Raw genomic sequence first — 12,008 nt, forward strand, 5'->3', positions numbered from 1 at the left:
ATTTTTATAAAAAAATTTTTAATATGTATTTATGTATAATATAATAATATGACCTTTTTTTTTCTTACATGTTGGCTCTTCCATATTTATTAATACATTTGGTGGCTCGCGAGTTTCTTCTCGCTGGCCACTCCTACTATAATGTATGTATAATTTAAATTTATTGTTTATACATTTAAAATTTAATTACTCGTTTAGTCGTTCGTATGTGTAAAATATACTATATAGGTACAGTTAAGGTATACAAAACCATGTGACTTGGCGGTATAAGATTTCTTAAGATTTATTAATTTGAGATATACTAATAATGTGAAGTAGTATGATATGTATAATACAGAACAATACAATCATTACAACCCGTAGGTATACGATTATTGATTTGTTAAAATTGATTGGGTAATGTAAGCCAAGTTTGGAGGCCGGTCCAATGTGTTAAAGATTCATTTTGCATAAATAATAACGTTATCACAACAGCAAGATTGTGATTATCACCACAGAATTATCACATCGTTGTTATCAAAACGTGGTCGTTTTCGAATTTAAAATTTCGTTCCTTTATATGTATGTTAATATAGTTTTATTTTCAAATCGCAGCGGTAAATCCTAACAGTCTTAAAATGATATATTTCGGATCACGATAGTCCACCGAATTGATGCCTGGAGAAAGCGCTTACTCGTTGAACAGCAATATTTGGAGTTAGAACGAATTCTGCTCCCAGTGCCGTCATGATGTGGTCGTGGACGACTCTGAAACAACAGAAGTCCGCTGACTTGACAGTCGAGACATTTTGGAGCGCCGTGAGTGTGTGGAACGCCAAACCACATCTGTTGATCAAGCACTTGATGGGTGCTGAACGGCTCTTGTCTGAATCGCTGGCAGGTGAATACGGTGATGTGTTGGCCTCGGTGGCAACTACAGATCTATCACCCTCAGCCTGGATAGGAGACACCACGAAAACTTTTGAATATCTGGGCCTGAGTAGTGGCCAGGACGTTCAAGTGGAAGTCTGGAAACTGTTCACCAAGAAGCCCGTTGACTGGAATGATTATTTGCGACTTAGCATCTTTGGTAAGAGTTCACCAATACTTGAAGCATGGAAGTTGTTAAAATATTATGTATCATAATTCTTTTTTTATAGACAAGCAAAATAATATCGCCGTGTTTTATGATATTACTCCAAAGAAGAACGGCGATGATGTCAAATATGCCTATGGAATTTATTTTGTTGATGACTTGTTGGAGTTGCGTCTTGCTACACCATCAAATCATTCTCTGGACGACAAGAAGACGTTGCACTGGATGACTGACGTATTTTTCCCAAAATTTTTCAACTGGATGATCAATGATAAAGGGTCTAAACCAGCAATTTCGTCCTTATCACACGTTTGTGTTCAAATGTATTGTCATTTATACAGTCGGTTGAAGGAAAAATATGCCAAATCACTAATGGAGGTAGGTTCAATAATTTTTATTTGTTTTTAAATTTAAAAATATTGATTATTGAAAATTAAAATTAAATTTCATATGTTTAGGTTTGGACAGAAGTAACGGATCCTAAGAAGTATATACATAAAGATATTGCAACGGCTACATACTTGATGCTTTTATGGGGCGACACTAAACCAAGTTTTGTTGATATGGGGTGTGGTAATGGCTTACTTGTGCATGTTTTGAACAGTGAAGGATATGGTGGAGTTGGATTGGATGTCAGATCTCGGAAAATGTGGGCTCAGTATCCACAATCTACAGTTTTAAAGGTAATGTGTGCTATATAGTTTAAATTTTATAAATAATAAACAGTCTGAATTTACTCAGCTATAATTTTTTTTTTTTTTATTGTCATTTGCAGGTGACTAGTGTTGATCCTTCTTCACCTGAATGTAAATTTCCTCAAGCCGATTGGATTATAGGCAATCATTCAGATGAGCTGTCACCTTGGGTACCAGTAATTGCCTCACGTAGCAATTATAATTGCAAATTTTTTCTCCTTCCATGTTGCCCTTTTGAATTTAATGGTTCCCGCTACCAACGCACAGATTCATCTCTTAGTCAATACCATGATTATTTAAAATACTTGGAAAAAACAAGTGTTAATGTGTTTAAGTTTAACGTTAAAACAGACCGTCTTCGAATACCTTCAACAAAACGGACATGCATCATTGGCTGGTCAAAAAATTATTTACCACAGGAAGCAGATCAAGTTGTACAGGACATTGAAAAGTTTGCAAGTTCTAAATTCAATGAAAATGTTCTATTTGTGCCTAGGCCGCCTGAAGAAAGGGTTAGAAATTGCACTAAATTAGATAAAGACTTGATCCGCAGCGTAGTTGATAGTGTAGCTGATGTATTAATAAAAAGTTCAGGTGGATGGAAGTGTCGCATCACTTTAGGCGAATTAGCAAAACAAATCGGCGAAGAGAGACTGAAAAAATTGAAAAAAGAATGTGGTGGTTTGCAAACATTGTTAAGGAATCATAGGTATATTTTTGTTGTTGAGAAAGGAACTGTTGGGTTCAGAAAACCAGCCAAAGGCAGTGGAAAAGTTTGGAAAAAACATAAGTGTTGGTTTTATCATAATTATCCAGATAAGTGTCCATTAAATGAAGACGAGTGCTGTAATATACATTAATAACAACAAAATAATTGTTGTGTAATATTTTATCATTAAACATTTTTGTTTGAGTTTAGTTTGTATATAAAATTAATTAATATTTTTTCATGGCTGTTAGGAACTCTAACCTCGTATAAATCTTTGATTGTTTCACACTTTCTTATTTACTTAAAGGAGTAACATTGATAGTTGAAAAATTTCAAGTCTAAATTACATCATTTAAAAACACTAACAAGAAAGTAAAAAATATATAAAGCAAAATCAAATTTAGTAATCCCTGTAATACATGATATATTATGTTAGTACATAAATACCTGTGATTTTTTGATTTTAAATTTTTCAAAAAAAACCTTCACATTCATACATTATGAATTATAATTATTTAGATTAGTGGTCCCCACTACGTGGCCCTTCAACAGATTTAGTGTGGCCCACACTACAATACCCTATCCTAATAATATATATAATTTTTGTATTTTTAATTATTATCATTAAAAATATATGCGGCTCACAAATAATTTTCTAAAATCCAAGTTAGAACCGCTGATTTAGATAATGTCTGAAGGATTATATAATATATAAATGGTATATACATTATTTTTTATACTTGCATGCAAAAAAACATGATTGATAGTGTAAATAATTAAATTAATTATTTTGTAATTTGAGCCATCTGTTACACTGTGAATATTATAATTGTTTTATGTTTTGAATATTGGTTTTGTTAACCAGCTGCGTAATAATTAACAGTTAAATTGTATTATCATTACAAAATAACTAATATTTCATTATTAGCGACATATTTGCTGGAAAACAATTCAGATAATCAATTATTCACTGATTAGCAATTATGAAATTAATATTGATTAAATATATCGTTTAATCTCTTAATGTTAGATGAAAAACTAATCGTAGTAGTCAGTAAATAACAATTAAAAAACATGTGGAAAATAAATCACACATTGATATAAAAATATAAATTACTATTAATGATTTAGGCATTTAGCCCAATAAATTATAATAAACGAAAGTAAACAACAGGCCATTATCTCAAAATAACCTGTACGATCATAATATTTATCAACTAACTAAAAGCTTTTTTGAAATAATGATAAATTGTCATATATATTTTTTTTTGCATTTATTTGTAATTAGTGTAATACAAATAGTATATTTTTTCAAAAAAACGTTCAACAACTTAAATAAATAATTACTAGTTTCATGATTACATAAATAATGTACAGCTAATGTACGTGATTTAAAACAATTGTCAATTGATAATAATTAACCTATCAACTGGTATTGAATTAAATATAATAATATAAAATATTAAAGAAAAATAAATGAACAAATGTTCTAAACACATAAATCGTGTGAATATAGTATATAAAACTAGAACATGAGCATATTCTATTAAACTAAATTATTATAGTAATCAGATCAAATTATTGTCCTAAAATGTTTAAATTTAATTTAACTTAGGGTACAAAGTATATTTTATTATATTATACATAAAATAACTTACAAATAAAAAGAATACTTGCATAGTTATCATATCACCGCCACTACACAAAAGGTATGAGTGTTAAAAAACAGTAATTTAAATAAATAAATTAAATAAAACAAAAAACTGACATCTATTATAAATGGTAGAGAAAATTAAAACTATTACAATTTTTAATAATAAAAACAATACTGTTGTCGTATAATGGATACGGGAAATAACATTCGTAATGAAATTTCATAAAAAATGTTCCGTCTTAATTACATGAAAACTATTACATGTAATTATAATATAATGTAAAATATATATTTTAAAAAGCTTAAAGCTATAAATTATTGCTGGAAAAAGATTGTTGAAGATAATCGGTAACAAACAAAATATACGATTGTATATTATTTACATTCTTCATATTTGATCACCTGATTGTATTAAATAATAGAATCTAATTAAAAAAAAAAAAATCGACGAATACTTATGACTGTATCGCAATGCTAGAAACTGGTCGTGACAATTGAGTAATATCTCTGTACTGGGTAAACACGCAGATCTAACATAAAAATTAAACATAAATTAATTATTTCAACAAATTTGAATATTTACGTTTAAATAATAACCTTGTCTTTGAGTTGCTGGGCTAACTGTAAAGCAACCGTGAAAAGGACAAGGACTTCGTTTAACCACGGTACTGTACATTCAGCTTGATATGTGTCATACTTCATTGCACCGTGAGAATTGGACAATTGGTAAACAGCAAATATTAGCTTATGACTCTGTATGTAAAAACTAATTGCCAAATCTTCTGGTAAGTTGGGTGTCAAACACTTCTGAAACAAACGTAACCATTGGCTTAGCAATTTCAATGCACGGTAGATGTTTCATTTCAGTAGGGGCTACTTACCATGTTTCTGCTTTTAATCAAATCATCAATTGTCCGTTTACGTGGGACTATTAGACTAGTACGACCTCTTTGCAAACATCCCAATAAATTTCGCAGAATATGCAATACTTCTTCTGAGGAACTATACAAATCAATAAAAGTACAAATGTGTAAAGCCAAAAATATTTAATAAAATGTATATTACTAATACAAGATCAAATACTTGAAAATAGTTTCCTTGTCTATTTTTTCAATTTGTAAAATAGCTTGTCTTAAATGATTGCCTGCATCTTGAACTTGATGCAATTTCCATGGACAGTCATGGCGGATGTTTGTTCGGTACATTATTTGCTGCTGATGTCTCTGTACTTTAAACTGTATATCCTGTAATAAGTTTTATAAGGTTAACATAGGCGTATGCACTTAACTGATAGAAATATAGATACTTTTACTTTCAATCACATTACTACAATAATAAAGATAGCTGTTTTATTACATACTTATTTAGTGTTATTTGAGATTTAGAAGAAAATTCCCAAGGATAAAAAACATGGAAAACATTAAAAGAATGTCTACTGGTATGTGTTGTCTCAGTAATACTAATGTATATCATAGCAAATCTAGGTTCAACAGAATCCATTTCATGCTGCTAGTTTTAATATTAGTAAATTTATCTGTTATCAGATTTAAAGGTAAGAATATTATCTAGGTCACCACATAGGTTTATTTTAATTTTAAAGTAAGTTATAGATATGTGAAATATTAAAATTTTAATATGTTCATGATTTGCTTTAAAATAAAAATATCAAAATAAGCCTATATAGTGCTCTAGATAATATTTATATTTTACCTTACGGTTAAAAATGGGTAAATTGACTCTAATATTAAAACTAGCAGCATGAAATGGATTTTGCTGAATGTAAATTAGCTATGTTTTACGTTGGTAAGACGGAGATAACACACGTGGATACAATAGACAACGCAATTTTAATAATGAGGTATGTAGTATTAAAACTAAAGTATGTTAAACAAAGGAAATGGTATTATTTCATTATCATCGCAAAATATACAATATTGTTGTATTTTAATAAAACGACCTTGACAAACGAAATTATCAACAAAAAATATAACATGCATAGTGTGAGCAATCGTTGTAGTTAAGAAATAGTAGATAATAATAACAGAAAATTATAATTTGAAAAGTAGCTAAGATCAATAGAAAGAAATTTACCGCTTGTAGTATGGTGTCACCAGATATGGAAACAATGCTTTTCAACTGGTCTGGTGATGTAGACAAGACAAATTTCTCTTGCTTAACCTGGACATCACTGTCCCATGATGGAAAACGTCGTACGCATTCCTATAATGTAATACGTACAATGTTAATTACATGGCGATTGTGGCAATTAACCCGTTACTTACATTGAGTATGATATTCAACTGGTGTAATATTGAGTGCACCTCTTCATTCAGCACCCACTCGAATTCTTTTTGCTATAGAAAACAATGTCACAACAAAAATTTTACCGTTGGGTATAAAATGTGCTCTTTTTAAAATTAATATAGTCACTTACTAGACACTGGTGCTCCAGTTTGTCACCTTCTGCCATTGTCGTTGATGTCTGAGGTCTTCTGTATACCAGTCTTATCCCGACGCCGATCAGCTACCACTGTTGTCCGAGGACTTCTGTATTTGTTGACGCATGCAGTCCATTATGACAATATCGACCGAAGTCGGTCACCAAGATCCGGTAACACAGAAGATTACCGACGTCGGTTTAAACCACCCCTATCGGGGGTCGTCGTGTATTGGCGAGAAATCACGACGACGACTAAAGAGTAAACGTGATATTGATGTAGACGGAACGGAAAATAATTTAAAACGATGCCGTGATTCTCAAAATACAGAAAACCTTATGATAGATTGGTCTCGGTCGATATTCTTACTCTACGGTCGATACTCGAATACTCGATACTAAATAATTCATATTATATATTACGGTCGACTGTCGAGTGTGGAACAAGTGATAAGAGTAAGTTGATGATGAGCGCGCTCTCAAACAGCTGTTGTGCACTTGTCGTGATAAGAGATAAGGATAACCGCGCCCGTAATCGTATATTTATCACATTTCGCATTCCCACAATCGTACTAATCGAATCTTGGACTCACCGGTGACTCGGTGACTTGGTGGACAAGTAGGGTCTGTGTGGCATTAATTAAAACTTATTGTCACAAATTAAGGCAATATACGTTGCAGTTAATTCGTGCCCATGGGTTATGGCCTGATCCGTTGTTTCAGAACTGCGTGGAATACAAAAAACGTTACATATATAATAGGTAATCATAGCTACTCATAAAAAAGCACTCGAATTTAAAAATCATAATTTAACCTTATGACATTTTAATAATTTAACTTATTTTCTCTAATATAAATGAAAACAAGGAAGTAGTATCTACAATGTACATACCCCCAGAAAAAAAATGTATACAATATTTTTAATTCCCTTCATTATTTATTTATTCCTATGGCATTGGCATACCTACCCTCTTGAAAATTTACAATCCCCTCCTCCCCTCTCGGGTCTCGGGATATAAGGTCTGAAATAAACACTGTACATAGTTAATGTTCAAATGAGTGCAAGAAAATTGTTCTTTCAATTAAAAATGATTAACTATTAATATATATTTGGTATTAATAGATAAAATAGAATAAAACTTAATATATTAATGTTTGAGCAAAAAAGAAAAAATGTCAGTTTAAAAAAATTATAAAAACATAAAAATGAGGTTGTTGATGTTACAAAGAATCATTCAATTGTAATATATACAAAGAGCATCTATATTATATTACCTTTGAGATGCAAATGCATATTCTTGTAACCTGTATTTTTATATTCTAAAAATGACACCTCCGAGTATGGAAATTTTTAGTCAATTGTCGAGTTATGTCAAAAAACATAATTTTATAATAACTTAAAAAATTGTCATTAAAGTTTTTCAAACTAGGTAGATAACGCCATAGCTAGGTAGTATACGATTATGAAAATTAAATTATATTATTTAATACTTTATATTATAACTTATTAATGTTTTTATATTTAGATAATCTATTGTATTATTTGCATGTAAATAAGGAATTTGAGGGGTATTAAGCAAGTAGACCAGCTTAAAGATTCATTGGATGCTTGCCGCTTGGATCCCTGTGCATCAAACTGTTAGTGGGTCCCTTTTAACTTTTAACTCTTAAAACCTCGTTTCAAAATTGTTCTAACTATGTACAATGTAAGTACATGATAATATTATTATTATGTGTTTAATTATTAACATACCTATATAATTTTATGATTTTCTGCTATTTAAAAAAAAGTATACATAATAATATAACAAATAAAATATGCAATTAGGTAATATTATAATCTTACCTATACATAATTACATATAATTTAAATAATAATACCATTATAGTAATGTAGGTATTCACCAAAACTACCACAATATTATCCAAACAACAAATATTTTATCGCGATACTAATATAAAATATTTTTATTTCATATTCGATTAAGTTAAAAACACTTGATATAAATGTATTAATAATTTAGTATAGATATCAATAATAATAAGTTAATATTCATTATTGAATTATTACGTCGCATGCATATTCTATACACAGATTTCTATATGGTCTATAGAGTATAGAAGTTAGTATAGAAGTCTGCGATTTTATATACAAGCTATTGTTACTTGTTTTCAAACTTAGATGGCGCTACAACTTACGGGTTTAATTATACTTCTATTACTATTTATTTTCTTTTAAAAAAATTAAAAATATTAGCTAATCATGCACGGCATTGACCGAAACAAATTAAATAATGATAGTAGATTTACTCTGTCTTAAATTCCGTTCAATGTAAATTGCATTTATTTTTAACACATTCATTTAGGCGGTTTTGACAAAATATAAAATAAAGATTTAAAACTAGGTACATCCATTAGGTACTATAATAACTATTTTATTTTCTGTACCTAATCAATCAACAATGTCATTCCTTTACTAATACAATAAACAATTCGTTTATTGTGATTCATTTAATATTCGTGAAAACCCCTCTTTAAAATGTGAATTTAAAAAATTTGGCTTCAAGATTTTCATTTTTGAGTATTATACTATTTAGTATAGTATAGTATAGTATATTTTTTTTATATAGTATATTACCCATCGATGTACATTGCATTTTAGAACCATTAGAGCGTTGCACTTGCAGGCTTTGAATCAAACACACCCAAACATTGAGTTATATATTTTCTATTTATGCGAATTAATTAAAAAAAATCCGTTGTAATATCACTCGCAAAATGTTGGGCACCTCCTATGTATAGTGATGACCCCTGAGTTACTGGATTCCAACCTACAGAAGTTACTGTGAAAGGCGGCGTAAAAAAAAAAATAACCTAATAAATTAATCTCGAGCAATAGGTACCTATATAATATCCAAATAACGTGATCGAACTTATTGATCTAATATCATACCTTAAATAGGTACCAAGAGCCATTATAGGCAATATAATATACGAAAGCGCGCCGTATACCTATATTAAATTGACTAAGAGATTTAATGCTCCTTACAGTTATATTATTTTATCTATCAAACATAATATATTGATGTTATATTTATTTTTACTAGAGGGTCTTAAATACAATATAAACTTCGCAGTTTCGCACAACTAATTTTTGTGTTATTGCAGGTATTATTTTGAGTTTCCATAATATAATATTTTAAGAACTAATACTGTTATTGTTAGTCACCGTACAAAATCATATATTCATATAATATGATATATAATACGCACGCTATAAAAAAATAATTAGTTATCGAATTGAAAAAAGTAATCGAAATCCTAGTTCTAAAATATTATATCTATACGTAGGTTATATTATAGTATATCATTAATTATAATAAAGATACTAGGAAAAATAAACGAGTTCGAGAAATCCTATAATGTTGGCCGGTTAGAATGATATAAACGCGAGTAAATACTCGCCGGCTAGTAAAACAAACAACGTTGTATCTGTCGTTTGAATAATTGAATTCACTTGCATTCCAGACCCCGTTCTATTCGTTACGACAATTACGTTTTTATTTTTTTCATTCACCTTAAAATCTCTTAACAACAATATGACAGACAACAAAACCAACTTTAAAGCGTTGTTTGAGAATATTATGGAGTCATACATAATGAACAGAGGCATCCGGCCGGATGAGATGCAGTCGTTGGAGGAGACAATATAAAACATCTTGATACTCGTAGAATGCAGCGGTGGCTATTCGGAAGACGTCATGTTTGTGGAAGAAGTATTATATAAGATCTTGTTACTTGGGATGAGTACATCAGAACTAAGTTCAATATAGAAAATAACTGGGATCAAGCTCTAAGTCCACATAGTTAATCAACATAGAAAAAATATTTAATTATTTAAAATTAACTAAATTATATCAACTAATTTAATCTAGATATATTTCAAACACATTATTTTATGCTATTATTATGTTATTTATATATTATTATTAATGTTTCATACTTGTAACTAATATTAATGTTTGTAGCCAATAACCTTTGCTGTTGCGGCTTATTATATTAAAAAAAAAATTCTTTCATTATCTTGTTCTCGTATTATAAGAAGCTTTTTACGCTCATGTGGTATAATATTTAAAAATAATCTGTAAAATGTGTATGATATAATAAATTAATATATTATGATAGGTTTGTATGAACAATAGGTATAGAATTAAAATATTGACAATGATGCTTTTGCACTCGGTTAATTATACGACAATAAGACTATATATATTAGCTCAAAATCAGCTAGTAATCCTCTTATTTCTTCATTTCCTGGATATTTAATATCTTCCGTACTACCACTACCTATAGACTCTATAACTGTCTCTACAGCTCCAATTCTTATAACGAGTTCAACGACGATGCATTATCACGAATACGCCGAATACGGCAAAACAGAATTAATCGTCTTGTACGTTATGTATATTATCGTAATTTTAAAAGATTAAAATTTAATAATATAATATAGGAAAACATCTAACTATAGTTTGTATTATAACTATATAATATTGTACGATATTAAGTAAAAATAAAACAAAAGAAACAAAATTAAAATTAATTAAGTATATTGTATAATGTGTGAGCATAACTCTTATAAGCCTATTCCCAAGTATAAAATATAACCAGATCTGATGGGACTCTATTTCTTACACTTAAGAGTTAAAAGTGCTGGAGAATACAAACATATCCCATTATATCAGATGTAAATATTAAATTTAGGTTAAATTTAGGCTTCCTCCTGATCTATAATCGAGGTCGTGTATTCGAAAATATGATCAAGTACATCGTATATATAGAATATAATATGTATAAATTATAAAATAATATTATAAAATATATCTATTCATATCATGCACTTTATCTGACTTCCAGTAATACCTATATTAGTAGATCACAGATATCTATATAGAAATCTGTGTAGTAGATATATTATGTGCATGGCATTCGACCTAACCTCAGGTCGAAGACACAACTTTTAAGAAAATATAATTAGAAGTGATAACGACGTATGCGAAGTTGGTACCGCTGATTCGATGGCTCTTTATAGTTTGGCGATCTTGTTTTGAATTCGTAAAATTCTTTGAAAGTAAACTGTAAAGTTTGAATGTCTAACAGTCACTCATTAACCATCAACCAGTGTGAATCGATACCCGACAGTGCAATCCGTCTACGACCGATTGTCCCACCTCCAGACATCAAACTAAGTCTGATGCTGTTTTGTACGTGAAAAAAATTTAAAGAGTGTTTTGAGTGTTTGAGTGTTAAGTAATCAGTAATTACCTGTGGTAATCAATTTAAACGCAACTAAATCTTCCAGGAAGGCCTTTCTATACTGCAGCGTCGGATCGCGGACAACGTGCAATGTGGCCACATAAGTGAAATATGTCATTCAAACT

The 12,008-nt window shown here is 29.8% G+C and overlaps 2 protein-coding genes across 3 annotated transcripts; one reads left to right on the plus strand and one right to left on the minus strand.

The window, feature by feature from the left end:
* Window positions 1–538: 538 nt before the first annotated feature.
* On the plus strand, window positions 539–2,688 carry LOC114124517 (probable tRNA (uracil-O(2)-)-methyltransferase). Its single transcript, XM_027987796.2, has 4 exons — window positions 539–1,069; window positions 1,140–1,453; window positions 1,534–1,758; window positions 1,851–2,688. The coding sequence occupies exons 1-4, from the start codon at window positions 727–729 to the stop codon at window positions 2,628–2,630; spliced, it is 1,662 nt and encodes a 553-aa protein (XP_027843597.2). The 5' UTR covers window positions 539–726; the 3' UTR covers window positions 2,631–2,688.
* Window positions 2,689–3,736: 1,048 nt separating this feature from the next.
* Window positions 3,737–6,997, minus strand: LOC114124525 (protein rogdi). 2 transcript variants are annotated; one of them, XM_027987817.2, is made up of 7 exons: window positions 6,568–6,997; window positions 6,416–6,487; window positions 6,225–6,353; window positions 5,217–5,377; window positions 5,015–5,135; window positions 4,731–4,937; window positions 3,737–4,663 (listed from the first exon to the last, which is right to left on the minus strand). In XM_027987817.2, the coding sequence occupies exons 1-7, from the start codon at window positions 6,601–6,603 to the stop codon at window positions 4,589–4,591; spliced, it is 801 nt and encodes a 266-aa protein (XP_027843618.1). In that variant the 5' UTR covers window positions 6,604–6,997; the 3' UTR covers window positions 3,737–4,588. The 2 variants fall into 2 exon arrangements, with proteins under 2 accessions (XP_027843618.1, XP_027843610.1); XM_027987809.2 differs by having other exon boundaries at window positions 4,731–4,940.
* Window positions 6,998–12,008: the final 5,011 nt, after the last annotated feature.

This window comes from Aphis gossypii, chromosome 2 (assembly GCF_020184175.1).
Source record: "Aphis gossypii isolate Hap1 chromosome 2, ASM2018417v2, whole genome shotgun sequence".
In the NCBI taxonomy this organism is placed as follows: domain Eukaryota; kingdom Metazoa; phylum Arthropoda; class Insecta; order Hemiptera; family Aphididae; genus Aphis; species Aphis gossypii.

Bases quoted from the DNA above. Each gene is read 5' to 3' on its own strand.
- LOC114124525 (XM_027987809.2), bottom strand. From the start codon at position 6,603: ATGGCAGAAGGTGACAAACTGGAGCACCAGTGTCTA. The intron at 6,354-6,415 runs GTAAGTAACGGG...ATTACATTATAG, and splicing joins AGTTGAATATCATACTCAAT to GAATGCGTACGACGTTTTCC. The intron at 5,136-5,216 runs GTATTTGATCTT...TGATTTGTATAG, and splicing joins GACAAGGAAACTATTTTCAA to TTCCTCAGAAGAAGTATTGC.
- LOC114124517 (XM_027987796.2), top strand. From the start codon at position 727: ATGATGTGGTCGTGGACGACTCTGAAACAACAGAAGTCCGCTGACTTG. The intron at 1,070-1,139 runs GTAAGAGTTCAC...CTTTTTTTATAG, and splicing joins TTTGCGACTTAGCATCTTTG to ACAAGCAAAATAATATCGCC. The intron at 1,454-1,533 runs GTAGGTTCAATA...TCATATGTTTAG, and splicing joins ATGCCAAATCACTAATGGAG to GTTTGGACAGAAGTAACGGA.